Source organism: Scyliorhinus canicula, chromosome 4 (assembly GCF_902713615.1).
Source record: "Scyliorhinus canicula chromosome 4, sScyCan1.1, whole genome shotgun sequence".
NCBI lineage: Eukaryota > Metazoa > Chordata > Chondrichthyes > Carcharhiniformes > Scyliorhinidae > Scyliorhinus > Scyliorhinus canicula.
The window spans coordinates 3,259,152-3,286,842 of NC_052149.1; the positions used below are offsets into that span (position 1 = coordinate 3,259,152).

The 27,691-nt window shown below is 53.9% G+C and overlaps 1 protein-coding gene across 1 annotated transcript in view; it reads right to left on the reverse strand.

Annotated features, from left to right (window-relative positions):
• tnni3k (TNNI3 interacting kinase) overlaps window positions 1-25,394 on the reverse strand; it is a 202,386-nt gene extending 176,992 nt beyond the window's left edge. The window contains exons 1-5 of the mRNA XM_038793593.1: window positions 25,168-25,394; window positions 20,799-20,907; window positions 17,113-17,198; window positions 14,267-14,364; window positions 3,530-3,640 (exon numbers count right to left, since the gene is read on the reverse strand). Coding sequence (XP_038649521.1) covers window positions 3,530-3,640; window positions 14,267-14,364; window positions 17,113-17,198; window positions 20,799-20,907; window positions 25,168-25,207 — 444 coding nt within the window. The 5' untranslated portion in view covers window positions 25,208-25,394. The remainder of the gene's footprint in view (window positions 1-3,529; window positions 3,641-14,266; window positions 14,365-17,112; window positions 17,199-20,798; window positions 20,908-25,167) is intronic.
• Between the last annotated feature and the right edge of the window lie 2,297 nt (window positions 25,395-27,691).

Below are 27,691 nucleotides of genomic sequence, written 5' to 3' on the forward strand. Positions count from 1 at the left end.
TCTCACCTTGAAATCGTGACCCCTTGTAACTGACACCCCCACTCTTGGGAAAAGCTTGTTGCTATCCACCCTGTCCATACCTCTCATAATTTTGTAGACCTCAATCAGGTCTCCCCTCAACCTCTGTCTTTCCAACGAAAACAATCCTAATCTACTCAACCTTTCTTCATAGCTAGCACCCTCCATACCAGGCAACATCCTGGTGAACCTCCTCTGCACCCTCTCCAAAGCATCCACATCCTTCTGGTAATGTGGCGACCAGAACTGCACGCAGTATTCCAAATGTGGCCTAACCAAAGTCCTATACAACTGTAACATGACCTGCCTACTCTTGTATTCAATACCCCGTCTGATGAAGGCAAGCATGCTGTACGCCTTCTTGACCACTCTATCAACCTGCGTTGCCACCTTCAGGGTACAATGGACCTGAACTCCCAGATCTCTCTGTACATCAATTTTCCCCAAGACCCTTCCATTGACCATATAGTCAGCTCTTGAATTAGATCTTCCAAAATGCATCACCTCGCATTTGCCTGGATTGAACTCCATCTGCCATTTCTCTGCCCAACTCTCCAATCTATCTATATTTTGTTGTATTCTCTGACAGTCCTCCTCACTATCTGCAACTCCACCAATCTTAGTATCATCTGCAAACTTGCTAATCAGACCACCTATACCTTCCTCCAGGTCATTTATGTAGATCACAAACAACAGTGGTCCGAGCACGGATCCCTGTGGAACACCACTAGTCACCCTTCTCCATTTTGAGACACTCCCTTCCACCACTACTTTCTGTCTCCTGTTGCCCAGCCAGTTCTTTATCCATCTAGCTAGTACACCCTGAACCCCATACGACTTCACTTTTTCCATCAACCTGTCATGGGGAACCTTATCAAACACCTTACTAAAGTCCATGTATATGACATCTACAGCCCTTCCCTCATCAATTAAGGCATAGGCACAGGTCTTTAGTTTAATCTAACATCGTGTTAATCCACAGTGAAAGTAAGTTCAACAGTTTATAGTTTAACAAAATAGTGTTGTACTATTTTAAGTGTTGGTAGCCTGTATGTCTTCCACGGATCCAGAACACCCAACACATCACCCTGGGCCGGATGGGATTTATCCTAGGATTCTCTGGGAAGCTAGGGGGTGGTTTGCTGAGCCTTTGGCTTTGATCTTTATGTCGTCATTGTCTACAGGAATAGTGCCAGAGGACAGGAGGATAGCAAATGTTGTCCCCTTGTTCAAGAAGGAGAGCATTGTGTGCAGTTCTGGTCGCCTCATTATAGGAAGGATGTGGAAGCATTGGAAAGGGTACAGAGGAGATTTACCAGGATGTTGCCTGGTATGGAGGGAAGATCATATGAGGAAAGGCTGAGGGACTTGAGGTTGTTTTCGTTAGAGAGAAGGTTAAGAGGTGACTTAATTGAGGCATACAAGATGATCAGAGGGTTCGAGAGGGTGGACAGTGAGAGCCTTTATCCTCGGATGGTGATGTCCAGCACAAGGGGACATAGCTTTAAATTGAGGGGAGATAGATATAGGACAGATGTCAGAGGTGGGTTCTTTACTCAGAGAGTAGTAAGGGCGTGGAATGCCCGGCCTGCAACAGTAGTGGACTCGCCAACACTAAACGCATTTAAATGGTCATTGGACAGGCATATGGGGCAAAATTCTCCCATCGGGTGACGAAGTGCCGTTGGCGGAGTGTTTCACTCTGGCGTCGGAGGCAGCTCCTTTCCCCCTATTCTCCCCCCCCCCCCCCCCCCCCCCCCCCCCCCCCCAGGGGGGGGCTAGGAGCGGTGGCGTGTCAATCTCGCGTGCCGGGCCTTGACGCTTGCGTCAAAACGGCGCAGCCTGAATGACGCGGCCGGCGGCGCCTAAGTGACGTCACCCATGCACAGGATGGCCGGCACCAACCCGCGCATGTGCGGTTGCCGCCTTCCCCTCCGCTGCCCCGCAAGACATGGCGGATTGATCTTGCGGTGTGGGGTCGAAGAATCGCGCCCATGGGCGATAAGGGAATAGTGTAGATGGGCTTTAGAGGGGTTTCATAGGTCGGCGCAACATCGAGGGCCGAAGGGCCTGTACTGTGCTGTAATGTTCTATGATCTATAGAGAGACAGAGAGAGAGACAGGGAGAGAGAGAGACAGAGAGAGAGAGAGAGACAAGGAGAGAGAGAGGGACAGACACAGAGAGACAGAGGGAGAGAGAGAGACAGAAAGGCAGACAGAGACAGAGAGAGAGAGGGACAGACACAGAGAGACAGAGGGAGAGAGAGAGACAGAGAGACAGAAAGGCAGACAGAGAGAGAGAGACAGAGACAGAGAGAGACAAAGAGAGAAAGAGAGACAGAGACAGAGAGAGAGAGAGAGGGACAGACACAGAGAGACAGACAGAGAGAGAGAGACAGAGACGGAGAGAGAGAGAGGGACAGACACAGAGAGACAGAGGGAGAGAGAGAGACAAAGACAGAGAGAGAGACAGAGAGACAAAGAGAGTGACAGAGAGATAGAGAAACAGGGAGAGAGAGAGACAGAGAGAGAGAGAGAGAGAGACAGACAGACAGACAGAGAGAGAGAGAGACAGAGAGAAACAGACTGAGAGACAGACAGAGAGAGAGAGACAGAGAGAGAGAGAGAGGCAGACACACAGAGAGACAGAGAGAGAGACAAACAAATAGAGAGACAGAGAGAAAGTGACAGAGAGAGAGAGACAGACAAATAGAGAGACAGAAAGAGGGAGAAAGAGAGAGAGAGAGAGACAGACAGACAGACAGAGATAGATAGAGAGATGGAGGGAGATATGGAGGGAGAGAGATAGAGGGAGAGAGGAGAGAAAGATACAGAGCGAGAAACGGAGAGAGAAAGAGCGAGAGGGACAGAGAGACTGAATGAGAGGGACAGAGAGAGCGACAGAGAGAGAGAAACAGAGGTAGCGAGAGAGGAGACAGAGAGGGAGGCAGAGAGACTGAGTGAGAGAGACAGAGAGAGAGCGAGAGAGAGAAAGAGCCAGAGAGAGAGCGAGAGAGAAAGAGACAGACAGAGAGAGAGAGAGAGACACACACACACACAGAGGGGTTTAGGGAGAGAAATCTAAACCTTCGGACCCTGGTAGCTGAAGAGATAACTGCTAATTTTATAATATTAGAATAATAAACTTTATGAGTGTCACAAAAGGCTTACATTAACACTGCAATGAAGTTACTGTGAAAATCCCCTAGTTGCCACACTCCGGCGCCTGTTCGGGTACACTGAGGGAGAATTCAGAATGTCCAATTCACCTAATTTCAGTGAAATTCACGGCTTTCGTCTAACTTGTGGGAGGAAACCGGAGCACCTGGAGGAAACCCACGCAGACACGGGGAGATCATGCAGATTCCGCACAGACAGTGACCCAAGCCGGGAATCGAACCTGGGACCCTGGAGCTGTGAAGCAACATTGCTAACCACTGCTGCCGTGCTGCCCATTAAAGGTGCTATTTGAACACAAGTTACTATTGTTGCTTTGAGAATGATTCCTTACCTCATTGTTCGCAGCAATTGTAGCAATATGAAGAGATGTGAGGGCTCCATAGCCGACCTGCTGAATATCAGCCCCTCCATGGAGCAATGCTGTGACCAGCTCTGCACTGTCCTGCAGATCAACAAACAATTTGTTTATTTTCACCTCGTCAGACTCTCCAATAAGGGGCCATGTCCAGGGTTTTGAATTGATTTGTCACGCGACCATCAATTCACAGCGAGACAGAGAGTGGATGTAAACTGTGACTTTAATCGACTAGAACAGTGCCTGCCTGCGACTGCTCTGCTACTGAGAGCCGCCTACAGGGCTGCTGCTCTATATCCCTCTCCTCAAGGGGGCGGAGCCAGGGGCGGAGCCCACAGGGGCACCAACATGATACAATCGGTGTAATACAGTACAATGGTCCATAGGTGGAGCCCACATGGGCAACAGCATAGTATAATGTAGTACAGTGATGAATGGTTACCATAATACGTTCACCATAATTTGATTTATTATTGTCACGTGTATTAGTATACAGTGAAAAGTATTGTTTCTTGCATGCTGGACAAACAATGCATACTGTACATAGGGAAGGAAGGAGAGACTGCAGAATATAATGTTACAGTTATAGCAAGATGTAGAGAAAAGATCAACTTAATGGAGTCATGGGGCGGGATTTTTCCTGCCCGCCGCCGGGTCGGAGAATCGCCGGGGGGCGGCGTGAATCCCGCCCCCGCCGGCTGCCGAATTCTCCGGAACTGGGGATTTGGCGGGGGCGGGAATTGTGCCGTGTCGGTCGGCAGCCGCTTGCAGCGGCCCCTCCGGCGATTCTCCGGCCCGCGATGGGCCGAGTGGCGGTCTGCTTTCGGCCAGTCCCGCCGGTGTATGTTACACCAGGTATTTGCCGTTGGGACCCGGCTCCAGGGGCAGCCTCCGGGGTCTTCGGGGGGAGGGGGGGAGGGGGGATGTGGGCCTGGAGGATGCCCCCACGGTGGCCTGGCCTGCGATCGGAGCCCACCGATCCTGGGCGGACCTGTGATGTGGGGGCACTCTATTCTCCCGCATCGGCTGCTGTGATCCTCCGCCAATGTCGACATGGGGATGAACCCCCCCCTGCACATGCACTGGGATGACGGCAGCACACGCTGGCTCTCCCGCGCGTGCGCCAACTCCCGCAAGCCGGAGGACACCCTTCGGAGCCGTTTGGCGTGGCGCCAAGCCCCTTCCCCGACAACCGGCGTGGCGCAAATCACTCCAGCGCCGGCCTAGCCCCTGAAGGTGCAGACGATTCCATACCTTCGGGACGGCCCAACGCTGGAGTGGTTCATGCCACTCCTTCCCGCCCGAGTTGCCCGACCTGCCGATCCCGTTGTGAGCGACGCAGCAGTGGTGGCGACGTCTGTACAGGCGGTGTCGGCGTCGACGACGTAGGTGCTGGCGGTGTCGGTGCTGGCGGTGTTGGTGCTGGCGGTGTTGGTGCTGGCGGTGTTGGTGCTGGCGGTGTTGGTGCTGGCGGTGTTGGGGCTGGCGGTGTTGGTGCTGGCGGTGTTGGTGCTGGCGGTGTTGGTGCTGGCGGTGTTGGTGCTGGCGGTGTTGGGGCTGGCGGTGTTGGTGTTGGCGGTGTTGGTGCTGGCGGCGTTGGTGCTGGCGGTGTAGGTGCTGGTGCTGGCGGTGTAGGTGCTGGCGGTGTTGGTGTTGGCGGTGTCGGTGCTGGTGCTGGCGGTGTAGGTGCTGGTGGTGTTGGTGCTGGCGGTGTTGGGGCTGGCGGTGTTGGGGCTGGCGGTGTTGGTGTTGGCGGTGTTGGTGCTGGCGGTGTTGGTGCTGGCGGTGTTGGGGCTGGCGGTGTTGGTGTTGGCGGTGTTGGTGTTGGTGTTGGCGGCGTTGGTGCCGGCGGCGTTGGTGTTGGCGGCGTTGGTGGCATTGGTGCTGGCGGTGTTGGTGCTGGCGGTGTTGGGGCTGGCGGTGTTGGTGTTGGCGGTGTTGGTGCTGGCGGTGTTGGGGCTGGCGGTGTTGGGGCTGGCGGTGTCGGTGCTGGCGGTGTAGGTGCTGGCGGTGTTGATGCTGGCGGTGTTGGGGCTGGCGGTGTTGGTGCTGGCGGTGTTGGTGCTGGCGGTGTTGGTGCTGGCGGCGTTGGTGCTGGCGGCGTTGGTGCTGGCGGTGTTGGTGCTGGCGGTGTTGGTGTTGGCGGTGTTGTTGGTGTTGGCGGTGCTGGCGGTGTTGGGGCTGGCGGTGTCGGTGCTGGCGGTGTTGGTGTTGGCGGTGTTGGTGCTGGCGGTGTTGGTGCTGGCGGTGTCGGTGCTGGCGGTGTTGGTGCTGGCGGTGTTGGTGCTGGCAGTGTTGGTGTTGGCGGTGTTGGTGTTGGCGGCGTTGGTGTTGGCGGCGTTGGTGTTGGTGCTGGCGGTGTTGGTGCTGGCGGTGTTGGTGCTGGCGGTGTTGGTGTTGGCGGCGTTGGTGTTGGCGGCGTTGGTGTTGGTGCTGGCGGTGTTGGTGCTGGCGGTGTTGGCGCTGGCGGTGTTGGCGCTGGCGGCGTTGGTGTTGGCGGCGTTGGTGTTGGCGGCGTTGGTGTTGGCGGTGTTGGTGCTGGCGGTGTTGGTGCTGGCGGTGTTGGTGTTGGCGGTGTTGGTGTTGGTGTTGGCGGCGTTGGTGTTGGTGTTGGTGCTGGCGGTGTTGGTGTTGGCGGCGTTGGTGCTGGCGGTGTTGGCGGTGTTGGCGCTGGCGGTGTTGGTGTTGGCGGTGTTGGTGTTGGTGTTGGTGTTGGTGGTGGCGGTGGCGGTGTTGGTGGTGGCGGTGTTGGTGCTGGCGGTGTTGGTGCTGGCGGTGTTGGTGCTGGCGGTGTTGGTGCTGGCGGTGTTGGTGTTGGCGGCGTTGGTGGCATTGGTGCTGGCGGTGTTGGTGGTGGCGGTGTTGGTGTTGGTGCTGGCGGTGTTGGTGCTGGCGGTGTTGGTGTTGGTGCTGGCGGTGTTGGTGTTGGTGCTGGCGGTGTTGGTGCTGGCGCTGGCGGTGTTGGTGTTGGCGGTGTTGGTGGTGTCGGTGTTGGTGGTGGCGGTGTTGGTGTTGGTGCTGGCGGTGTTGGTGCTGGCGGTGTTGGCGCTGGCGGTGTTGGCGCTGGCGGCGTTGGTGTTGGCGGCGTTGGTGTTGGCGGCGTTGGTGTTGGCGGTGTTGGTGCTGGCGGTGTTGGTGCTGGCGGTGTTGGTGTTGGCGGTGTTGGTGTTGGCGGCGTTGGTGTTGGTGTTGGTGCTGGCGGTGTTGGTGTTGGCGGCGTTGGTGCTGGCGGTGTTGGCGGTGTTGGCGCTGGCGGTGTTGGTGTTGGCGGTGTTGGTGTTGGTGTTGGTGTTGGTGTTGGTGGTGGCGGTGGCGGTGTTGGTGGTGGCGGTGTTGGCGGTGTTGGTGCTGGCGGTGTTGGTGCTGGCGGTGTTGGTGCTGGCGGTGTTGGTGCTGGCGGTGTTGGTGCTGGCGGTGTTGGTGTTGGCGGCGTTGGTGGCATTGGTGCTGGCGGTGTTGGTGGTGGCGGTGTTGGTGTTGGTGCTGGCGGTGTTGGTGCTGGCGGTGTTGGTGTTGGTGCTGGCGGTGTTGGTGTTGGCGGTGTTGGTGTTGGTGCTGGCGGTGTTGGTGCTGGCGGTGTTGGCGCTGGCGGTGTTGGTGCTGGCGCTGGCGGTGTTGGTGTTGGCGGTGTTGGTGTTGGTGCTGGCGGTGTTGGTGCTGGCGGTGTTGGTGGTGTCGGTGTTGGTGGTGGCGGTGTTGGTGTTGGCGGTGTTGGTGTTGGCGGTGTTGGTGCTGGCGGTGTTGGTGTTGGCGGCGTTGGTGGCATTGGTGCTGGCGGTGTCGGTGCTGGCGGTGTCGGTGCTGGCGGTGTTGGTGCTGGCGGTGTTGGTGCTGGCGGTGTTGGTGCTGGCGGTGTTGGTGCTGGCGGTGTTGGGGCTGGCGGTGTTGGTGCTGGCGGTGTTGGTGCCGGCGGTGTCGATGCTGGCGGTGTTGGTGCTGGCGGTGTTGGTGCTGGCGGTGTTGGTGCTGGCGGTGTTGGCGGTGTTGGTGCTGGCGGTGTTGGTGCTGGAGGTGTTGGTGCTGGCGGTGTTGGTGCTGGCGGTGTCGGTGCTGGCGGTGTCGGTGCTGGCGGTGTCGGTGCTGGCGGTGTCGGTGCTGGCGGTGTTGGTGCTGGCGGTGTTGGTGCTGGCGGTGTTGGTGCTGGCGGTGTTGGTGCTGGCGGTGTTGGTGCTGGCGGTGTTGGTGCTGGCGGTGTTGGTGCTGGCGGTGTTGGTGTTGGCGGTGTTGGTGTTGGCGGTGTTGGTGCTGGCGGTGTTGGTGCTGGCGGCGTTGGTGCTGCCGGTGTTGGTGTTGGTGCTGGTGTTGGCGGTGTTGGTGTTGGCGGCGTTGGTGCTGGCGGTGTTGGGGCTGGCGGTGTTGGTGCTGGCGGTGTTGGTGCTGGCGGTGTTGGTGCTGGCGGTGTTGGTGCTGGCGGCGTTGGTGTTGGTGGTGTCGGTGCTGGTGCTGGCGGTGTTGGTGCTGGCGGTGTTGGTGCTGGCGGTGTTGGTGCTGGCGGTGTTGGTGCTGGCGGTGTTGGTGCTGGCGGTGTTGGTGCTGGCGGTGTTGGTGCTGGCGGTGTTGGTGTTGGCGGTGTTGGGGCTGGCGGTGTTGGTGCTGGCGGTGTTGGTGTTGGCGGCGTTGGTGTTGGTGGCGTCGGTGCTGGTGCTGGCGGTGTTGGTGCTGGCGGTGTTGGTGCTGGCGGTGTTGGTGCTGGCGGTGTTGGTGTTGGCGGTGTTGGTGCTGGCGGTGTTGGTGCTGGCGGTGTTGGTGTTGGCGGCGTTGGTGTTGGTGGTGTCGGTGCTGGTGCTGGCGGTGTTGGTGCTGGCGGTGTTGGTGCTGGCGGTGTTGGTGCTGGCGGTGTTGGTGCTGGCGGTGTTGGTGCTGGCGGTGTTGGTGCTGGCGGTGTTGGTGCTGGCGGTGTTGGTGTTGGCGGTGTCGGTGCTGGTGCTGGCGGTGTTGGTGCTGGCGGTGTTGGTGCTGGCGGTGTTGGTGCTGGCGGTGTCGGTGCTGGCGCTGTCGGTGCTGGCGGTGTTGGTGCTGGCGGTGTTGGTGCTGGCGGTGTTGGTGCTGGCGGTGTTGGGGCTGGCGGTGTTGGTGCTGGCGGTGTTGGTGCTGGCGGTGTTGGTGCTGGCGGTGTTGGTGCTGGCGGCGTTGGTGTTGGTGGTGTCGGTGCTGGTGCTGGCGGTGTTGGTGCTGGCGGTGTTGGTGCTGGCGGTGTTGGTGCTGGCGGTGTTGGTGCTGGCGGTGTTGGTGCTGGCGGTGTTGGTGCTGGCGGTGTTGGTGTTGGCGGTGTCGGTGCTGGTGCTGGCGGTGTTGGTGCTGGCGGTGTTGGTGCTGGCGGTGTTGGTGTTGGCGGTGTTGTTGGTGTTGGCGGTGTTGGTGTTGGCGGTGTTGGTGTTGGCGGTGTTGGGGCTGGCGGTGTTGGTGCTGGCGGTGTTGGTGCTGGCGGTGTTGGTGCTGGCGGTGTTGGTGCTGGCGGTGTTGGTGCTGGCGGTGTTGGTGCTGGCGGTGTTGGTGCTGGCGGTGTTGGTGCTGGCGGTGTTAGTGCTGGCGGTGTTGGTGCTGGCGGTGTTGGTGCTGGCGGTGTTGGTGCTGGCGGTGTTGGTGTTGGCGGTGTTGGTGTTGGCGGTGTTGTTGTTGGTGTTGGCGGTGTTGGCGGTGTTGGTGTTGGCGGTGTTGGTGTTGGTGCTGGTGGTGTTGGTGCTGTTGGTGCTGGCTAGTGGCTGGATGACTCCGGGAGCGAGCCAAAATCTTCCATGTCCTCTAGTCTGGGCAGGGGAATGAGTGATGGACCTTGTGGGGCTGAAGTCGGGGGCGCCGGGGAAAAGGAGGGTGGCGCTTGGGTAGGGAGGAGTGTGTGCATGGGATCGGCACCCGAGGGAGCCAGGTCCCTGGGCAAGACTGTGTCCTGGCGGCCGTCGGGGAACTCCACGTAGGCATACCGGGGGTTGGCGTGGAGCAGGCGTACCTTGTCCACCACAGGGTCTGCCTTGTGGAGCCTGACATGCCTACACAGTAGGACCGGCCCTGGAGCTGCGAGCCAAGTCGGGAGCACGTTGTGGGGGCGGGGCAAGATGGCTGCGACCATGGAATGCACATGGAGTCGGAGGATGAAGATGGCGGCGCCCATGGTGCGCACACGGCAGGGGCGGCAAAAGATGGCGGCGCCCACAGATTGCACGTGGGGTTGGGGAAGGAAGATGTCGGCGCCCACTGATCGCACGTGGCCCCGGGATCAGCGGACGGCAGGGCCCATTGCGCGAGGGGGAGAGTTTGGGGGCGATAGCGGCAGCTCCACGGGCCTGACACACCGCTGCAAAGTGGCCTTTCTTGCCACAGGATTTGCAGGTCGCAGTGCGGGCCGGGCAGCACTGGCGGGGGTGCTTCTGCTGACCGTAGAAGTAGCAGCGGGGACCCCCACTGTGGCGAGTAGTCGGGGGGGGTCGGTTGCGGGGTCCACGAGGGGTAGGATGGGTGGGCCGCGCGGTAGGATGGGTGGGCGGGGTAGGATTGCACATTACGGGAAGCGGCCGTCATTGAGAGCGCTAAAGTCTTTGTTGCCGCAAGATCGAGAGCGGCCCCTTCCAGCAGTCGTTGCTGGATGGGGTCCGATGCAATACCCGTCACAAAGGCATCCCGCATGAGGAGATTCGAATGTTCCATGGCCGAGACGGCCTGGCAGTCGCAGTCCCGTACTAGAGGGATAAGGGCCCGCCAGAAGTCCTCAATCGACTAACCCGGTTGCTGAACGCGAGTGGCGAGTACATGTCTCGCAAACAGAGTGTTCGTCGACTGGGCGTAATTCTCTTTGAGCAGTTCCATGGTCCGGGCGTAGGTAGGCGCGTCCTGAATCAGCGGGAACACGCTGGAGCTCAGCCTTGAGTATAGGAGTTGTACCTTCTGAGCCTTTGATGGTGCAGGGCCTGCTGAGGAGATGTAGGCCTCAAAAACAGCCAGCCAGTGGTTAAAGTCTTTCCGGGCGTGTGGCGACTGTGGATCCAGCTGCAGGCGATCGGGCTTAATTCTGATGTCCATGATGTTGGAAAATCTCACTGTAATAAATTGTGGCGCTAACAATTGCACACAAAGACTCGAATCGGTACAAGAGAGACTTTATTACAGTGAGATGCTATTCCTTCGGCTGCAGCCGTAGAATGGCATCTCAGGGAAACTTATGAATATTTATACTGCTCCCCATGGGCGGAGCTAGCCGGCAGGGGTTTACCGGAAAACCTGTAATACAGGTACTGTCATACATCCCCTATTGCAAGCACACACATATATACAGTGTAGAGATCACCACAAAAACCACAAGCTCCAGGAGGTGTTTTTGCAGCCACAGGAACTGACTACATTTCTGTCACTCCAAACTCCTCCATTCAGCCACTCAATCAGCCGACTTTCATTTAGCAATGTTACAGTGCAGGAGGAGTCTGGACCAGCTGTCAAATCAGCAACTCATCTAGTTTTGTTCCTTTACTTTCAGCCTCTAACCCAGTACTGTTTATTCAGAATGCTGCAGTTCCCACAGTTGAATTCTGTGATCTGATTGAAGATTGTTGAAGAGCATCTTACATATATCCATTTATTCAAACTGCAGCAGTCTATCTCCCACACACAGCTAATGATTCTCCACTATTATCGACCGCAAGTAATTTGTGTCAGACACGGCACACTCCCCTCTTCACAAAGAACATCAAGGATTCAAGCCCCAGTCCGGAGATATGAAGATACGAGCCAATCTGACACTGACTGTAGGGCTAAGGGAGTGCTGCACTGTCAGAGGGTCAGTACTGAGGGAGTGCCGCACTGTCAGAGGGTCAGTACTGAGGGAGTGCTGCACCGTCAGAGGGTCAGTACTGAGGGAGTGCTGCACCGTCAGAGGGTCAGTACTGAGGGAGTGCTGCACTGTCAGAGGGTCAGTACTGAGGGAGTGCTGCACTGTCAGAGGGTCAGTACTGAGGGAGTGCTGCACTGTCAGAGGGTCAGTACTGAGGGAGTGCTGCACTGTCAGAGGGTCAGTACTGAGAGAGTGCTGCCCTGTCAGAGGGTCAGTACTGAGGGAGTGCCTCACTGTCAGAGGGTCAGTACTGAGGGAGTGCTGCACTGTCAGAGGGTCAGTACTGAGGGAATGCCGCACTGTCTGAGGGTCAATACTGAGGGAGTGCTGCACTGTCAGAGGGTCAGTACTGAGGGAGTGCTGCACTGGCAGAGGGTCAGTACTGAGGGAATGCCGCACTGTCTGAGGGTCAATACTGAGGGAGTGCTGCACTGTCAGAGGGTCAGTACTGAGGGAGTGCTGCACTGGCAGAGGGTCAGTACTGAGGGAGTGCTGCACTGTCAGAGGGTCAGTACTGAGGGAGTGCCGCACTGTCAGAGGGTCAGTACTGAGGGAGTGCCGCACTGTCAGAGGGTCAGTACTGAGAGAGTGCTGCACTGTCAGAGGGTCAGTACTGAGGGAGTGCTGCACTGTCAGAGGGTCAGTACTGAGGGAGTGCCGCACTGAGAGAGTGCCGCACTGTCAGAGAGTCAGTACTGAGGGAGTGCTGCACTGTCAGAGGGTCAGTACTGAGGGAGTGCCGCACTGTCCGAGGGTCAGTATTGAGAAAGTGTGCGAGTCTATTCAGCCTCTCCACATAGCTAACACCCTCCAGACCAGGCAGCATCCTGGTAAACCTCCTCTGTACCCTCTCCAAAGCCTCCACATCCTTCTGGTAGTGTGGCGACCAGAATTGTGCGCAATATTCCAAGTGCGGCCTTACCAAGGTTCTATACAACTGCAGCGTGACTTGCCAGTTTTTATACTCGATGCCCCGTCCAATGAAGGCAAGCATTCCGTCTGCTTTCCTGACTACCTTGTCCACTTGTGTTGCCACTTTCAAAGATCTGTGGACCTGCATGCCCAGATCTCTCTGACTTTCTAAATTCATAAGAGTTTTGGCATTTACGGTATATTTCCGCTCTATGTTACAGCTACCAAAATGAAATGCCCTGGTCACCAGAGTATTAATGTGGCTCGTCCAGCTCAGTTTCTGATCAATGGTCACCCCCAGGAGGTTGATTGAGAAGGGTTCAGCGACGGTAATGCCACTGAATGTCAAGGGCTAATGGTTAAATCCTCTCTGAGTCATAAAATCATACACTACAGAATCAGGCCCTTCGGCCCACCATGTCTATGCTGACCATCAAATACCAATCTATACTAATCCCATTTACCAGCACTTGGTCCATATCCCGCTCGGCTTTGGCGATTTAAGATCTCGTCCAGATGTTTCTTGAATACTGTGAGAGTTCCTGCCTCCATCACCCCCTCAGGCAGCACGTTCCATATTCCCACCACCCTCTGGTTGAAAACAAGTTTCCTCAGACCCTCTCTTGTAGGAGATGGTCATTGCCGGCACTTGTGTGAACAAATATTACTTGTCAGCCCAAGCCTGGATATTGTCCAGGTCTTGCTGCATTTGGACATGGACTGTTTCAGTGTCTGAGGGGTCGCGAACTCTGCTGAACATTGCGCAGTCATCAGTGAATATTGCCACTGTGGTGGTATGAATGTGAGCACTGCCATTGGTGCAGAGCATTGGTTTCCCATTGGCTCTGGCTGGTCATGTGCCTCTAGTCTGATTGGCTGGGACTAGTCATGTGACTGCTCACCAATTGGTCGGGAGGCAAGTAGACCCCACCTCCGAGGCAGGGTATAAGTACCCAGAGTTCTCGGCGGTCGGCCTTTCTCTGTAGCCAACCACCGGGCTAACAACTAGCTGATTAAAGCCTAAGTTTGGACTTTCATCGTGCCTTGCATCCAATTGATGGTACATCAGCCACTTCTGACCTTATTTAGGGTGCAAGGTCATGAATGAATCAACTGAAACCTGGGACACTACGCTGAGGAACTCCTGCAATGATGTTCTGGAACAGAGATCATTTAAAAAAAGAAATGTAAATAAATTTAAAGTGACCAATTCCTATTTTTTCCAATTAAGGGGCAATTTAGCGTGGCCAATCTACCGACCCTGCACATCTTTGGGTTGTGGGGCGAGACCCACACAGACCCGGGGAGAATGTGCAAACTCCACACAGGCAGTGACCCTGGGTCAGATCGAACCCGGGTCCTCAGCGCCGTGAGGCAGCAGTGCTGACCATGCCATCCGGGGGGGGGGGGGCTGAGATGATTGACCTCCTTTGTGCCAGGTATGACTCCAACCAGCAAAGGTTTTTCCCCCTCATACCCATTGGCTCCAGTTTTGTTCTGCCTCCCAGACGCCACACTTGGTGAAATGCTGCCTCCATGTCAAGGGCAGTCACTCATACCTCACCTGGAACTCTCTCTCTCCCAAAAGGCTGGGAATCAATTAAAAATGTCAAACCTGAGTTTGGGAGATTTCTGTCCAGTTAGGAGATTGTGGGTTACAGAGCCAAGGCAAGCAGATAAAGCAAAGATTCAGATCAGCCATAATCTAATCTAACTCCCGTACCAGCTTCCCCGAACAGGCGCCGGAATGTGGCGACTAGGGGCTTTTCACAGTAACTTCATTGAAGCCTACTCGTGACAATAAGCGGATTATTATCATTATTATTATTATATTGTGGAACTTGTTCGAGGGGCTGAATGGCTCCCTTCTCCTCACATTGCATATTGTACATGTCACAAACACAGAGAGTGGGATGTAAATCTCAATGGAATGGTTGAAGGTGTCGGATATTCCTCCAGTTAGTCTGTTTCCTTGCACTCACCTTAAAGGCAGCCAGGTGTAGAGCTGTGAATCCATTCCTGGTCAGCCTGGATGGGCGAAGGCCTTTCAGCATCAGGGTCCTGACATGGATCTTAGTACCTTTTAGGGAACAATAGATTGTATTGAAATACTGAGTCCGGTGGCTATGCTCCTGAACCTGTAGCGCAGAGGGTTCGACTAATCACACAGAGTGATGAGTTCAAAGGTTTGGGGCGCGATCTAAGGTCCGCATCGCGCCCGGTCGGGATGTGACGCAGCCGGTAAATCTGGAGAGCTCCCTCCCGCGAGATTTACCCGGCTCATTACGCCTCGCGAGATCTAATGGGATCTTGCTATCTGCGGATCCTGCCCACAATGGGCGGAGCCTAAATTTGCATACACAAGTGAGCAGTTAGGCAGAAAATTGGACGAAGTGGGGCCTTCCTCACCGAGGCCCAGAAGTGAAGCAGAGTCCCAGTCCACCGCGTGGTCGGCCTGTGCCGGGAATCACCCGGCTAAACGTGCCCGACACGGCACTCTGTTTCATTCCAGTAAATCATGCCCTCTAAATGCAACATGAAATTAAATAAGTCCAGAATTAAACGCTAATCTATGAAAGTTTGAAGCTATTGAATCATTGTAAGAACCTTCTTCTTCATTATGGGGGAAATCTCCACCTTTACCCGGTCTGGCCCACACGTGACTCCAGACCCACAGAAATGTGGTTTGCTCATAACTGCCCCTCTGTAACGGCCGAGCGAGACACACAATTGCTCCTAAAAAGAAGTCACTGCGCAGACGCCAAGAGTTCAAAGAGGAAGCACACCCTTAGTGTTGGGTGGGGGTTACTGGGTTATGGGGATAGGGTGGAGGTGTTAACCTTGGGTAGGGTGCTCATTCCAGGAGCCGGTGTAGACTCGATGGGCCGAATGGCCTCCTTCTGCACTGTAAATTCTATGTAATCCTCTCGTGGGAAACTGGTGATGGGCAGTAAGTGTGAGGCTTTGGCAGCAACACCCACATCCTGAGAATTAATAAATAAGAAAAACCATCTTGCATGGGGGTAGGAATGAAATGTAAAAGTCAATGGAGGCAACTTAGCACCGTTGTATCAACTCTCCAGGATTGGAGATTGAATGACCCCTTCACTGGGAGGGTCTAGTTTTAAGGTGCAATCCTCAGAAACAACTTGTCTTTCTAAACTTTATAAATCCCTGGCTAGGGCAGCAAGGTGGGACAGTGGGTTAGCCCTGCTGCCTCACGGCGCCGAGGTCCCGGGTCGATCCCGGCTCTGGGTCACTGTCCGTGTGGAGTTTGCACATTCTCCCCGTGTTTGAGTGGGTTTCGCCCCCACGACCCAAAGATGTGCAGAGTAGGTGGATTGGCCACGCTAAACTGCCCCTTCATTGGAAAAAATTAAATGGGTACTCTGAATTTTTTTTAAAAGAAAGATAAATCCCTGGCTAGGCCATACTTTAGGATGGACGTCAGGCCCTTGAAGAGCAGGCAGAAGAGATTTATTAAAGTGGAAAAATAAAGAAACTTGCGTTTTGTATGTCACCTTTCACAAGCTCAGAACATTCAAAAGCATCAATGAAATACTTATCACGTGGAGTTACTGTGGGAATGGAGGAAATGTGGCAGCCAATGTGCACATAGGCACAATAAACAGCAATGTGATAATGATCAGAAATGATGTGGAGATGCCGGCGTTGGACTAGGGTGGGCGCAGTAAGAAGTCTTACACCAGGTTAAAGTCCAACAGGTTTGTTTCGAATCACTAGCTTTCGGAGAACAGCTCCTTCATCAGGTGACTCACGGAATTCTCCGGTGCCAGGGTTTTGGCGGCGGCGGGAATCGTTCCGCGCCGGTCAGCGGCCGCTAGCAGCGGCTCTCCGGCGATTCTCTGCCCCGCGATGGGCTGAGCGGCCGCCCATTTTCGGCCAGCGTAAATCAAACCGGGTCCGTACCGGTGGGAGCTGGCTCTATGGGGGGATCTGGCCTCGGGGGGGGGGGGGGGGGGGGGGGGGGGGAGGGAGGGGGGGGATCTGGCCTCGGGGGTGGGTGGGGGGGGAGGGGGGGGCGCGGGGGGATCTGGCCTCGGGGGAGGGGGGCCCACAGTGGCCTGGCCCGCAATCGGGGCCTACCGATCCACGGGCGGGCCTGTGTCGTGGGGGCACTCTTTCCCTCCGCGCCAACCTCCGCCATGGCCATGCGCTGGGATGACGCCAGCACACGCTGGCGCACCCGCGCATGTGCCAATTCGCGCCGGCCGGGGGAGGATTCCGCACCTTCTGGACGGCCCGACACCAGAGTGGTTCACGCCCCTCCTCGGTGCCGGTACGGCCCACCCCTCCGGTAGGGGAGGATTCCGCTTGGTTCGTGTAAAATCTCACGAGATGCTTTACAGCAGCATTATCAAACAAATGATGGAGACTCTTAAACAAGGGGAATGGTCTAAAAGTTAGGGTGAAACGGTACAGGAGAGATGTTAGGGAAAACCTCCGTGATAGAGGTTTGGAATTCTCCCCCACAAACAGCAGTCAAAGTTGGATCAGTTGTTAATTTTAAATCTGAGATGGATTTTTGTAGATATTAAGGGATACGGGCCAAAGGCTGGTATATGGAGTGAGGTCACAGATCAGCCATGGTTGCATTGAATGGCGGGATAGGCTTGAGGGGCCGAATGGCCTACTCCTGTTCCTATGATATTGAATCATATGAGGGAGATATTAGGACATGTGACCACATGCTCGGTGGAAGTTTTGAGGAGTGTCCAGAGGAGGAGAGAGGGACAGAGGGAGAGAGGATAAGGGGGGTGGGCTGACCAGGCGACCATTGGAATAGTAGAGTCTGGAGGTGACTGACCGTTACAAATGCAGCACAGATGAAGAAGAGATAGCCCACTCTTCGTCCGGTAGTTCATGTTTACTTTACTGAAGGCTTCATCTGAACTGGAAAGAAAGATATTTTCCAGAATTCAACATCTAAAACCACAGCACAGAAAATACAAAATGGCTCTATTTGCAAGCAAAATCTTTCTTATAATAATAATCTTTATTAGTGTCACAAGCAGGCTTACATTAACATTACAATGAAGTTACTGTGAAAATCCCCTGGTACACAGAGAGAGAATTCAGAATGTCCAATTCACCTAATAAGCACATCTTTCATGATTTGTGGGAGGAAACCGGAGCATCCGGAAGAAACCCACGCAGACACGGGGAGAACGTGCAGACTCCACACAGACAGTGACCCAAGCCGGGAATCGAACACGGTTCTGGCACTGTGAAGCAACAGTGCTAACCACTGTGCTACCGTGCTGCCCAGCCCTTCCGATTTCTCCCACTTCCCAAATGGGAACATAGAATATTGAATATAGAACAGTACAGCACAGTACAGTACAAGCCCTTCAGCCCACGATGTTGTGCCGATCATTTATCCTAATCTAAGATCAACCTAACCTACACCCCTTCAATTTACTGCTGTCCATGTGCCTGGCTAAGAGTCGCTTAAATGTCCCTAATGACTCTGACTCCACCACCTCAGCTGGCAGTGCATTCCACACACCCACCACTCTCTGTGTAAGGAACCTACCTCTGACATCTCCCCTATACCTTCCTCCAATCACCTTAAAATTATGTCCCCTCGTGACAGCCATTTCCACCCTGGGGAAAAGTCTCTGGCTATCCACTCTATCCATGCCTCACATCACCTTGTACACCTCTATCAAGTCACCTCTCTGCCTTCTTCGCTCCAGTGAGAAAAGCCCCAACTCCCTCAACCTTTCTTCATAAGACATGCCCTCCAGTCCAGGCAGCATCCTGGTAAATCTCCTCTGTGCCCTCTCCAAAGCATCCACATCCTTCCTATAATGAGGCGACCAGAACTGGACACAATATTCCAAGTGTGGTCTAACTAGGGTTTAATAAAGCTGCAGCAAAACCTCACGGCTTTTAAACTCAATCCCCCTGTTAATGAAAGCCAACACAACATACGCCTTCTTAACTACCCTATCAACCTGGGTGGCAACTTTGAGGGATCTTTGTACGTGGACCCCAAGATCCCTCTGTTCCTCCACACTTCCAAGAATCCTGCCTTTAACCCTGTATTCAGCATTCAAATTCAACCTTCCAAAATGAATCACTTCACATTTATCAAGGTTGAACTCCACCTGCCACTTCTCAGCCCAGCTCTGCATCCTGTCAATGTCCTGTTGTAACCTGCAACAACCCTCAACACTATCTACAACTCCACCAACTTTCGTGTCATTGGCAAACTTACTAACCCACCCTTCCACTTCCTCATCCAAGTCATTTATAATCCTATATCTCAGAATCCTTTCCAATAATTTGCTCACCAGACGTAAGACTGACTGGTCTGTAATTCCCAGGGATTTCCCTATTCCCTTTCTTGAACAGGGGAACAACATTTGCCTCCCTCCAATCATCTGGTACTACTCCAGTGGAGAGTGAGAACGCAAATATCATCGCCAATGGCGCAGCAATCTCCTCCCTCCCTTCCCGTAGTTACCTTGGGTATATCCCGTCAGGCCCAGGGGACTTATCTATCCTGATGCTTTTCAAAATTTCAAGCACATCCTCCTTCTTAATATCAACCTGTTTGAGTCTATTAACCTGGTTCACACTGTTCTCATGGGCAACAAGGTCTCTCTCTCCAGTGAATACTGAAGCAAAGTATTCATTTAGGACATCCCCCATCTCCTCAGACTCTCGGCACAAGTTCCCTCCACTATCCCTGTTCGGCCCTATTCTCACTCTGATCATCCTCTTATTTCTCACATAAGTGTAGAACGCCTTGGGTTTTCCCTAATCTTTCCCGCCAGGGCTTTTTCATGCCCCCTTCTAGTTCTCCTCAGTCCATTTTTGAGTTCCTTCCTGGCTACCTTGTAACCCTGGAGAGCCGAGTCAGATCCTTTCTTCCTCAACCTTACGTAAGCTTCCATCTACCTCTTGACTAGAAGCTCCACTTCTCTTGACATACAAGGCTCCTTCACCTTACCATTCCTTCCTGTCTCAGTGGGACAAAACTATCCAACACTCGCAGCAAGTGCTCCTTAGTGGGCAGCACGGTAGCATTGTGGATAGCATAATTGCTTCACAGCTCCAGGGTCCCAGGTTCGATTCCGGCTTGGGTCACTGTCTGTACGGAGTCTGCACATCCTCCCTGTGTGCGCGTGGGTTTCCTCCGGGTGCTCCGGTTTCCTCCCACAGTCCAAAGATGTGCAGGTTAGGTGGATTGGCCATGCTAAATTGCCCTTAGTGTCCACAATTGCCCTTAATGTTGGGTTACTGGGTTATGGGGATAGGGTGGAGGCGTTGACCTTAGATAGGGTACTCTTTCCAAGAGCCGGTGCAGACTTGATGGGCCGAATGGCCTTCTTCTGCACTGTAAATTCTATGAAAATTCTATGATTAAACACGTCCTGCACGTCCTCCCTGTGTGTGCGTGGGTTTTCTCCGGGTGCTCCGGTTTCCTCCCACAGTCCAAAGATGTGCGGGTTAGGTGGATTGGCCATGCTAAATTGCCCGTAGTGTCCTAATAGTAAGGTTAAGGGGGGGAGTTGTTGGGTTACGGGTATAGGGTGGATACTTGGGTTTGAGTAGGGTGATCATTGCTCGGCACAACATCGAGGGCCGAAGGGCCTGTTCTGTGCTGTACTGTTCTATGTTCTATGTTCTATAATCCCCACATTACTGTTGTGCATTTCCCCAAGACCAATTGTTCTCACTTTATGCTCCTCAACTCCTGTCGAGTGGCAGTATAATTTCCCCTCCCCCAATTAAATACCTTCCCATACTATCATGCCTGCTGTTTGACCTTTCACATCTTTTGTTCTCTCTGGGGACTTCCATTAACACTCTTTCCCCTTGGTTTCTGTGGCCATTAGCAACCGGTTTCCCTGGGTTTCTGTGGCTATGACTCATCTTTCATTCTCACTCCACAGTATAAATATTTCTCACTTTCTCTGTCTGTTAGCTTTGACAAAGAGTCATCGGACTCGAAACGTTCGCTCTTTTCTCTCCCTACAGTTGCTGCCAGACATGCTGAGGTTTTCCAGCATTTTCTCTTTCGTTTCAGATTCCAGCATCTGCAGTAATTTGCTTTTACCTTCCCATACTGTGTGTTCCTGTCCCTCTCCATGACTGTGGTAAAGGTCAAGGAGTTGTGGTCACTGTCACCGAAATGCTCTCCCACCGAGACATCTGAAATCTGGCCTGGTTCGTTGCCGAGCACCAAGTCCAATGGTCGTTTTCCAGCATTCTGTTCAAGTGTCCAGATATTTGACCATGACAATCATCCAGAAGCAACCTTATCTCATCCTTAACCCAAATTCCCAGCCTCCTGGCCATTATGCCAGGCTCAAACAGAGTGTGCACAACCTTGCTGTTCTATTTCCCCCTGTGACAGAGGGAACGTGGAGATGAACGGTTAGTTCATGGTCAAATAGGGAACAAAAGTAACTGTGGATGTTGTCTGATTCTCACAACTTCCAAAATAATTCAAAACAATATCGCTCTTTTCCTCCTCACCTGAAGACGTGCTTGAGTTCGAGGAGTTCATTGTCTTTAATACACAGATCATCCTCGAGTCTTTCTATCACCGCAGCATAAGATTCACTCACTTTCTTCTTCCACTCATCTGGGGGAAATAATACATTTTACTCAAAATACACTTTTGTTGCCAGTTTTTTTGCTTCCTTCCCCTTCTGAAGCTGGTGGCTTCTGGCTGGGGTATAATATTTCCCTCTCATATCCCATAGAGAAGGCCAGTCTACACCCACCAACATGCATACTGAAGCCACAGCATCTTACCCAAGTGACCCAAGCCGGGAATTGAACATGGGGCCCTGGAGCAATGAAGCAACAGTGCTACCGTGCTTCCCTATTTGGCAGGCCAGGTCTATGTGCCTGTGCCCACTCACTCAGCCTGTCCAAATCCCGCTGAAGTATCTCTGCATCCTCCTCACAGCTCACCCTCCCACCCAACGTTGTATCATCTGCAAATTTGGAGATAATTTAGTTCCCTTGTCCAAATCATTAATATATAATGTGAACAGATGGGGTCCCAGCACAGAACCCAACCTTGGGTCACTGTCTGTGCGGAGTCTGCACGTTCTCCCCGTGTCTGCGTGGGTTTCCTCCGGGTGCTCCGGTTTCCTCCCACAGTCCAAAGATGTGCAGGTTAGGTGGATTGGCCGTGATAAATTGCCCTTAGTGTCCACAAAGGTTAGGAGGGGTTACTGGGTTATGGGATTGGGACAGGGAAGTGGATGCTCCATCGGAGAGTCGGTGAGAGTCGATGGGCCAAATAATGGCCGGGATTCTCCCCCAGCCGGCGGGCGGGCTGTACTGGTGCCAAAGAGCGGCGTGAACCACTCCGGCGTTGGGCTGCCAGGAAGTTGCGGAATCCTCCACCCTTCCGTAGGGCTAGGCTGTCGGCAAAAAACCGGCACCGGAGAATTCGGCACCCGGCGTCGGAGTGGCAGAGCGTGATTCACCCCCCCCCCCCCCCCCCCCGCCCCCCCCCCCCGGCGTTTCGTCGACCCAGCGCGGCGGGGGGGGGAATCCCGGCCAGTCTCTTTTTGCACTGTAAAAATTCTATGCGCGGGTTTCTACGACCCCCCTACCGGGTCGGAGAATCACCGGGGGGGGGGGGGGGCGGCATGAATCCTGCCCCGGCCCCGGGGGGGGGGGGGGGGGGTAGCCGGTCCGCGGGCAGGGGGGATTTGGCAGAGGCTGCGTGCCCTGGTGGGGGATGATCCGGGTGTGGCGTGCCTGGCCAAAGGGGGGCACTATTTGGCAGGCCGGGTCCACGTGCAGTCAGCACCATGTTGCACTGCGCAGCCTCTGCAGGCCGCCGTGTTGCAATGCGCAGCCTCTGCAGGCCGCCGTGTTGCCCTGCGCAGCCTCTGCAGGCCGCCGTGTTGCACTGCGCAGCCTCTGCAGGCCGCCGTGTGCATGCGCAGCCTCTGCAGGCCGCCGTGTTTCAATGCGCAGCCTCTGCAGGCCGCCGTGTTTCAATGCGCAGCCTCTGCAGGCCGCCGTGTTTCAATGCGCAGCCTCTGCAGGCCGCCGTGTGCATGCGCAGCCTCTGCAGGCCGCCGTGTTTCAATGCGCAGCCTCTGCAGGCCGCCGTGTTTCAATGCGCAGCCTCTGCAGGCCGCCGTGCGCAGCCTCTGCAGGCCGCCGTGTTTCAATGCGCAGCCTCTGCAGGCCGCCGTGTTTCAATGCGCAGCCTCTGCAGGCCGCGGTGTTGCACTGCGCAGCCTCTGCAGGCCGCGGTGTTGCACTGCGCAGCCTCTGCAGGCCGCCGTGTTTCAATGCGCAGCCTCTGCAGGCCGCCGTGTTGCACTGCGCAGCCTCTGCAGGCCGCCGTGCGCAGCCTCTGCAGGCCGCCGTGCGCAGCCTCTGCAGGCCGCCGTGTTGCACTGCGCAGCCTCTGCAGGCCGCCGTGTTTCAATGCGCAGCCTCTGCAGGCCGCCGTGTGGCACTGCGCAGCCTCTGCAGGCCGCCGTGTGCATGCGGAGGCCATGGACCCGGCAATTCTCTGGCCGTATCTGCAGGTAAAGCCGGGGGGCTCTGCACTGTGCCTGCCAGCCCCCCCACCACACGGGGGAATCAGTGGCCAACTTGCGCCGTTTTTTCACTGCCTCCCAAACGGAGAATCCAGCCCCAGGTTTTGAGGGGGTTTGACAGAGTCGACGCTGGGAGGACTTTTCCCCTCGTGGGGAAATCTAATTTCAAAATAAGGGGTTGCCTGTTTAAGAGGAAGGTGAGGAGGGCTTGCTGTTTTAGAGTCATAGAGTTAGTAATAGGGTCGTTATAGCAGAGAAGCAGGCCATTCAGCCCATCAAGTGTATGCCAGTCCTTTGCAGAGTAATTCAGTCAGGCCCAGACACCCACTCTATCTCTGTAACCCTGAAAGTTTAGTTGCCCTCAGGAGCACATCCAATTCCCTTTTGAAATCATTGTCTTCGCCAGTCTCGGAGATAACCAGTTCCACGTTATTACCACTCATTGTGTAAAAAGGTGCATCCTCATATCTTGCCTAAACCTTTAAGTTGTGATCATTTGTTCCGAATGGGAACAGCTTTTCTCTGTCCCGACCTTATCTAATCTTCCATAATCTTGTACACATCTATCAACGCTCTCCTCAACCTCCTTCATTCCAAGGAGAAGAACCGCAGGTCCTCCAACTTAATCTTGTAGCTAAAATCTCTGGAACCATTCCGGTAAACCTCCTTTGTACTCCCTGAAGAGCTTTCAGATCTCCGGTTAGATACGGGACCTCGGTGGGGAAGGTGCACACGAGGCCGCACGAGGCCCCATTTTCTGCACGGAGATATCCGCTCGCCGGAACCCCTCAGCGCAGCGGGAGATCAGGGCACCGTTTTAAAATGCCGTCTCAATCTCTCGAGCTCCCAAAGCGACCCCCCCAACCCCCCTCAAGCCCCAACTCTCCATAGGGGGATCCCTTGCCCCCCCCCACAGGCCCTGGCCCAATCACTGCTGGCACAATACTGCCAGCTTCTCACCTTGCCCCTACCAGCCTGTCACCCTGGCAGTGCCCCTGCCAACCGGCAGTGCCAACTCATTATCATCTCAAAGAATTCGAACAAATTTAGCAGGCATGATTTCCCCTTCCTTAAACCATGCTGGCTCTGATTGATAATATTATGTATTTCTAAATGTCCTGCTGTTGCATCCGTTATAATGGACCTGTTCCTTTTGAATAGATGTCTTCAGCAATACGCCTGAACCAAGCCTCAAGCCATTCATTAACCCTGTCCCTGTTCAATTTCTTCTCCGGTTACCACGTGGCTCTGGGTGTCACCCTCTGAGGCCCTTCTTTTTAACCTGCTTTTCAGCTCTTGAAAGTCTGACTGTCGGACATTACCTGTCCTCTCTTGTGTTTCCCACAACGTCTGAGTCATTCCTTTCCCCCTGCAGAATATTCTCCAACCTCTCCGTGATGTCCTCTATTCACCCTTGCACCCAGGGAGGCACAGGCCACGCAGGACTCACATAAGGGGTTGTGAATCTTTGGAATTCTCTACCCGAGAGACTTGTGGAGGATGAGTCACTGAATACATTCAAGGCAAAGATGACCGGAGCTTTGAACAATACGGGAAGCAGGGAAGTGAAGTTGAGGCCAAGATCAGACCAGCCATGATTGGATTGAATAGTGGAGCATAGAATCGTAGAATCCAGACAGTGCACAAGGAGGCCATTTGGCCCATCGAGTCTGCACCGATCCTCTGAAAGAGCATCCTACCCAGACCCACTCCCCCACCCAACCCCTGTAACTCCCCCTAACCGTTAGACACTAAGGGCAATTGATCACGGTCAATCCACCTAACCTGCGTATCTTTGAACTGTGGGAGGAAACCGGAGCACCTGGAGGAAACCCACCAGACACGGGGAGAAAGTGCAAACTCCACACAGACAGTTACCCGAGGCCGGATTCGAACCAGGCTCCCTGGCGCTGAGAGGCAGCAGTGCTAATCACAGTGCCACTCAAGGGGCCGAATGGCCTACTCCTGCTGTTGTACGTGATGTTCTTGGGAAATGGTTATTGGTTTAGCACAGAATGGCCATCACACTTGGGCGCCGAAAGCTCAGCAATTTAACCAAATTGCAGAAAAAAGGTATTGATAATCTGGGCGGGAAGTGTGAAAGGGCGGCTGTTGAACGGTAAATATCAAGGCAGCATTTGACCGAGTATGGCATCAAGGATAAATAATAATACACTACATTCGTTTACTCTCCAACATGCTGGTCACAAAGCTTGAATCCTGCTTCACCCACAATATGAGCAAAGGCTGTCCAGGAACAAGGTACTTACAGCTTGAATCGTCACATCAACATTCTTTTCAGTCTCGGGAAGGTTTTGTTTTACCTGTGCAGGTCTGGTTTGGCCGGGATTTGTAGTTGCCCATTCTCTTTCTTCTCCTGTTGCTTTTGAGAAAACAGAATCTCACTGCCACTCTCCCTGACAATAAAAGCGTTTTCCTCAGTGTGAGAATGCTGATAGACCAGGCTAAAAATAAACCCAGGCTCTGACTGGAATGTTGGAATACAATCGCAGAGCAAAACAAAGCTCCCTGTGTCGTACAGGCCTAAAAATCAAAGCAGCAGCTGGGGTCTGTCAATGTCCGAAAATTACCCAGCAACACGTCACAGAATTACCCACTATTTCCACGTTAGGGAGAGGTCATTCGGTCAAACTTTTTTGTCATTCGATTTTTGGGATGCGATTGTCATCAGCAAGGCCAGCATCTGTTGCCTATTTCTAATTGCTGTTCGGAAGGTGGTGGTGAACTGCTTTCTTGAACCGCTGCAGTCCCTGAGGTGTAGGTACACCCACTGTGCTGTTAGGGAGTCCCAGGATTTTGACCCAGCGACAGTGAAGGAACAGCGATATATTGCCCAGTCAGGATAGTGAGTGGTCGGAGGGGAGCTTGCAGGTGTCCCCATGTGTTTGCTGCACTTTTGCTTCTAGGTTGTCGAGGTTCTTGGCTTTGAAGGTGTATCAACACCTCTGCCTCTGTCTCCCAATCGTGGGGGGAGTGGAGATGGTAGATGGGGTGCAGGTAAGGCTGTTTTGTCACGGACGGTATTGAGCTTCTTGTGTTGTTGGATCTGTATTGCCCTTTATTTGTTTATAGGCGTTGTGTGGCTGGGCCAGCATTTATTGCCCATCTCTAATTGCCCTTGAGGGGGCAGTAAAGAATCAACCACATTGCTGTGGGTCTGAAGTCACATGTAGGCCAGACCGGGTAAGGACAGCAGATTTCCTTCTTCATGAACCAGATTGGTTTTTACAACAATGGTTTCATGGTCATCGTTAGACCTTTAATTCCAAATTTCACCATCTGCAGTGGCGGGATTTGAACCTGGGTCCCCAGAATATTACCCTGGGTATCTGGTTTACTACCCCAGTGACTATACCACTATGCCACCACCTCCCCTAATGCATATCCAGCATCTTTAACATGATGAAACTTCCCAAGGTGCTGCACAGGAAATATTAGGTCAAAGTTCAGTCAAAGAGGTAGGTTTTAAAGAGTTTCTTCGAGGAGGAAAGCATCGAAAAGGAGTGGAGACTTGTTAGCAAGGAGTTCCAGATTTTCGATGCCAAGGCCTCAGAAAGCATGGCTACCATTAGGGAGTGATTAAAATCGGGTATACTCATGAGGCCGGTATTATCTCATAGAATTTATAGTGCAGAAGGAGGCCATTCGGCACGTCGAATCTGCACTGGCCCTTGGAAAGAGCACCCCACTTAAGCCCACACCTCCACCCTAGCCCAGTATACCAGTAACCCCACCTAACCTTTTGGACACAAAGGGCAATATTGATTCTACCAGGTTCACTCAGCTCCTGACCTCATTACAGCCGTGGCTCAAACATGGACAAAAGAGCTGAACTCAAGAGGTGAGAGTGACTGTCCTTAAAATCAAGGCAGCATTTGACCGAGTGTGGCATCAAGGAGCCCGAGCTAAACTGGAGTCAATGGGAATCAGGTGGAAATCTCTCCGCTGGTTGGAGTCATACCCGGCACAAAGGAAGATGGTTGTGGTGGTTGGAGGTCAATCATCTCAGCTCCAGGACATCACTGCAGGAGTTCCTCAGGGTCGTGTCCTCGGCCCAACCATCTTCAGCTGCTTCATCAATGACCTCCCTTCCATCATAAGGTCAGAAGTGGGGATGTTTATGGATGACTGCTCAATATTCAGCACCATTCGCAATACCTCAGATAATGAAGCAGTCCATGTCCAAATGCAGCAAGATCTAGACGTATCCACACAAGTGCCAGGCAACGACCATCTCCAACAAGAGAGGATCTAACCATCGCCCTTGACATTAAATGTTACCATCGCTGACTCTCCAACTATTAATAATAATAACCTTCATTATTGTCACAAGTAGGCTTACATTAACAATGCAATGAAGTTACTGTGAAAATCCCCTAGTCACCACATTCCGGCGCCTGTTCGGGTACACAGAGGGAGAATTCAGAATGTCCAATTCACCCAACAGCACGTCTTTCGGGACTTGTGGGAGGAAACCGGAGCACCCGGAGGAAACCCACGCAGACACGGGGCGAACGTGCAGACTCCACACAGTGACCCAAGCCGGGAATCAAACTCTGGCGCTGTTAAGCAACAGTGCTAACCACTGTGCTACCGTGCCGCCCGTAGTTTCCTGAGGAAGTATAGACGCTGCTGTGCTTTCTTGGTTGCAGCATTGACATGGGTGGACCAGGACAGATTGTTGGTGATGTACACACCTAGGAATTTGAAGCCTGTAAATTATCTCCACCTCGGCACCATTGATGCTGACTGGAGTATGTATGATACAGAGAGATTGATGAAGGTGTGACTGAGTGCAGGGAGTGATACAGACACCAACAGAGGGAG